This window comes from Echinops telfairi, unplaced genomic scaffold, assembly GCF_000313985.2.
Source record: "Echinops telfairi isolate 266 unplaced genomic scaffold, ASM31398v2 ScPeMD7_7414;HRSCAF=8452, whole genome shotgun sequence".
Taxonomy (NCBI): Eukaryota; Metazoa; Chordata; class Mammalia; order Afrosoricida; family Tenrecidae; genus Echinops; species Echinops telfairi.
Window position 1 is genome coordinate 3,100,586 of NW_022111314.1, and position 2,683 is coordinate 3,103,268.

The 2,683-nt window shown below is 60.1% G+C and overlaps 1 protein-coding gene across 3 annotated transcripts in view; it reads right to left on the minus strand.

The window, feature by feature from the left end:
* PHACTR3 (phosphatase and actin regulator 3) overlaps positions 1 to 2,683 on the minus strand; it is a 101,167-nt gene that overhangs the window by 42,019 nt on the left and 56,465 nt on the right. For all 3 annotated transcript variants that reach the window (XM_045296976.1, XM_004716090.2, XM_045296975.1), the window contains exon 4: positions 1,873 to 2,052. In XM_045296976.1, the coding sequence (XP_045152911.1) occupies positions 1,873 to 2,052 (180 nt within the window). The remainder of the gene's footprint in view (positions 1 to 1,872; positions 2,053 to 2,683) is intronic.

Sequence of the window (2,683 nt, forward strand, 5' to 3'; positions counted from 1 at the left end):
CATGCCAGCTCCCAAGCCAGCCGGCCACTCCCCTCTGACCTCGGGCTAGTCACCATGCCTCTCTGTGCCTCCATCCCTTTATGGATGGTATCAGATCAACAGGGATCACGGTGGGCTTGGAGCAAGATGGGGGCCCTCCATGGACTCCACCTATCCATTCTGCATGTCGCTGGCTCACTGAGAGCCAGGCAGTTATTGCTGGTGGGGCTGGGATGGGCAGGGGGTGGGGCTTGAGGAAGGGTCACCCTCAGAGGCCTGGCCCCCTCACTTGGTGCTGCCCAGCTAAGTGCCCACCACACTGCGCCCGGCCCCATCTGTACCCAGCTCAGACCCCAGCTCGCATCACCCTGCAGCACCAGCCACTCCCAGTGCCTCCTTCTCAGACGCCATTGGCTAACCCTCCACCCCTACTCCTGCTGAAGACACGTGACTTGGGAGACCCCCGCCACTCAGGAACAGCACCCCCCAGGCCCTTGGCTCTGCCCTCAAATGGATGGGAGGGAGGGAGGGAGGGAGGGAGGAAGGGATGGAGGGAGGAAGGGGTGGGTGGATGGATGGATGGCTCGGCACATAGATGAATGGATGGATAAGGTGGATGGATGAACAGATGGATAGACACATAGGTTAATGAACAGGTAAATTAGTACATAGATGGATGGAATACAGGCATAAGACAGATTGCTAAGTGAATAGGTATATTAGTACATAGATGGATAGACAGGTAAGAAGCAGGCTGGCTGGCTGGCTGGAAGGATACATAGACACCATAATGAGTAGATGGATGGGGAGGCAGACGGTTGGAGACATGCATGAATGGGTGGGTAGAGAGGTAGATGGACGGAAGGGTAGACAGGTGAGCAGACGGATGGTAGGTAGATGGGTGGGAGACAGATGAGTGGCTGGCTGGATGAATGGGTGGCTGGATAGGGAGATGGATAGAAAGTTACAGGGGGAGTGGATGGCTGTGTAGGTGGGTGGATAAAAGAGCACACAGGTGAGTGGACGGAGGGTACACAGATGAGTGATGGGTAGGTAGGTGGGCAGGTGGAGAAGTGGGGAGTCTGGATCGTATGCTTGCTGCAACCCTGCTTTCTATCCTCTGTGCCCTTCCTGCCTCCAGTGCCACATCTCCCACACACGCGCATGGCATCACCCCCAGCTTCACTGGGAAGCTCAGCCAAAGCCCCACGGCCCTCACTACACCTTGGTCAGGGGTCTCAGACTCCAGACAGCAAGTGTCTGGGTCCCTGCAGAGGAAACAGCGGCAGCAGCTGCGGCAATAGCCGGGACCCCCAGTAACCACCACTCACGTGGCCACCGCTGCCAAGTATTTCCCCCCAGAACAGGCCGCAGTAGAAACTACTGCTACCCCCACTTAACAGAAGGGGAAACTGAGGCTGGGAGCACCATGCCAGGCACATCTGGTGGATGGCGGGGGCATCTCAACTTGAAAACAGACCCTAGCTCTGGCCCACCACAGTTGGCAAAGGTGCCAGCACGTTTCTCCTCAGCCTGTGCTCCGGGAAGGAGCCAGTCAGCTGCTGGGGCTGAGAGGGAGAGGCGGCCCTCTCTGTCCCCATCATCCTGTCTTGGGTCCTGCTGACTGGCTCCCACTGGATAATCACCCCTCTGGAGAACAAAACCTCCGGCTAGAGGATATCAGGTGAGAGTCACCTATGAACATCTGTGAGCACCTGAACTCACAGGTGGGGCCAGAGGCCCAGGGACTACATGGCAGGCCTCCCCGCCTGGGGAGTAAGGAGCTGTAGGGCTCTGCCCCGAGACCCACTCCCTGGGCCAGTCAGACCCAGCAGCCGCCCTAGCCGAGACAATCCTGCGGGCACCTTAGCCCAGGTGGGCCCCAGCTGATACCTGCAACATCAGGGTGCGTGTCTGCAGACAGCTGCTCATCCAGGGGTGGGGGCTCTGATCCGGTGGCTGAGGGGCTTCTGGGCTGGGTGTCTTCAGCTGTCCGCGTTTCCTGTGGGGGCGAGGGTGGGTCGCTCTGCACGCCGTGGGGGCCACCAGCAGGGTTGGCTTTGCTTTCAGCATCTGCAAGGACAGCAGCCGTCAGGCAGGGCTGCAGCTGCCTGCCATCCTCCCCAAACACCTGCCTAGGTGCCCACTCCCCATCCCCTTCCTCACGGAAATAAGTGGTTCTGGGCTTCTGGGGCTCCAACTCGGACACTGGTTAGAGGGACGGTGGCCCGTCACCCACTGCCCCCAAGGCCTGAAGCTCGAGATGGCTGGCCCACCTGTCCCTCCCCTGGGCGTCCGTCCGTGTGGGGGTGTGCAGGGTGGAGACCAGACCACAGCGCCCCCACCCTGCTGGCCTGGGTCTCACACAGCACCCGGGGTGCTGCATATAACCAAGGCCAACATTCACGGCCAGGGCCTGTGATGGGGCACTCCACCCAGTGGCACTGGCCACTGCTGTGTCCCTGGCACTGAGAGACTGCGAGGGAGCTGTGAGAGGTCACTGCCTGTCCCCAGGGGACAGATCAGCTGCAAGGGAAGCCCACGTACCAACCTCCCTGATGCCTCATCCCACCACCGGTGCAGTAATGGCGGATGGCCACAGGAGGGCGGGCCTGCCACAGGGATGTCTTCTCCAGGGGAACAGATGGTAGCTGTGCTCCTATGGGCGGATTCCATGATTCCCGAATCCAAACCAAGTGCCTTC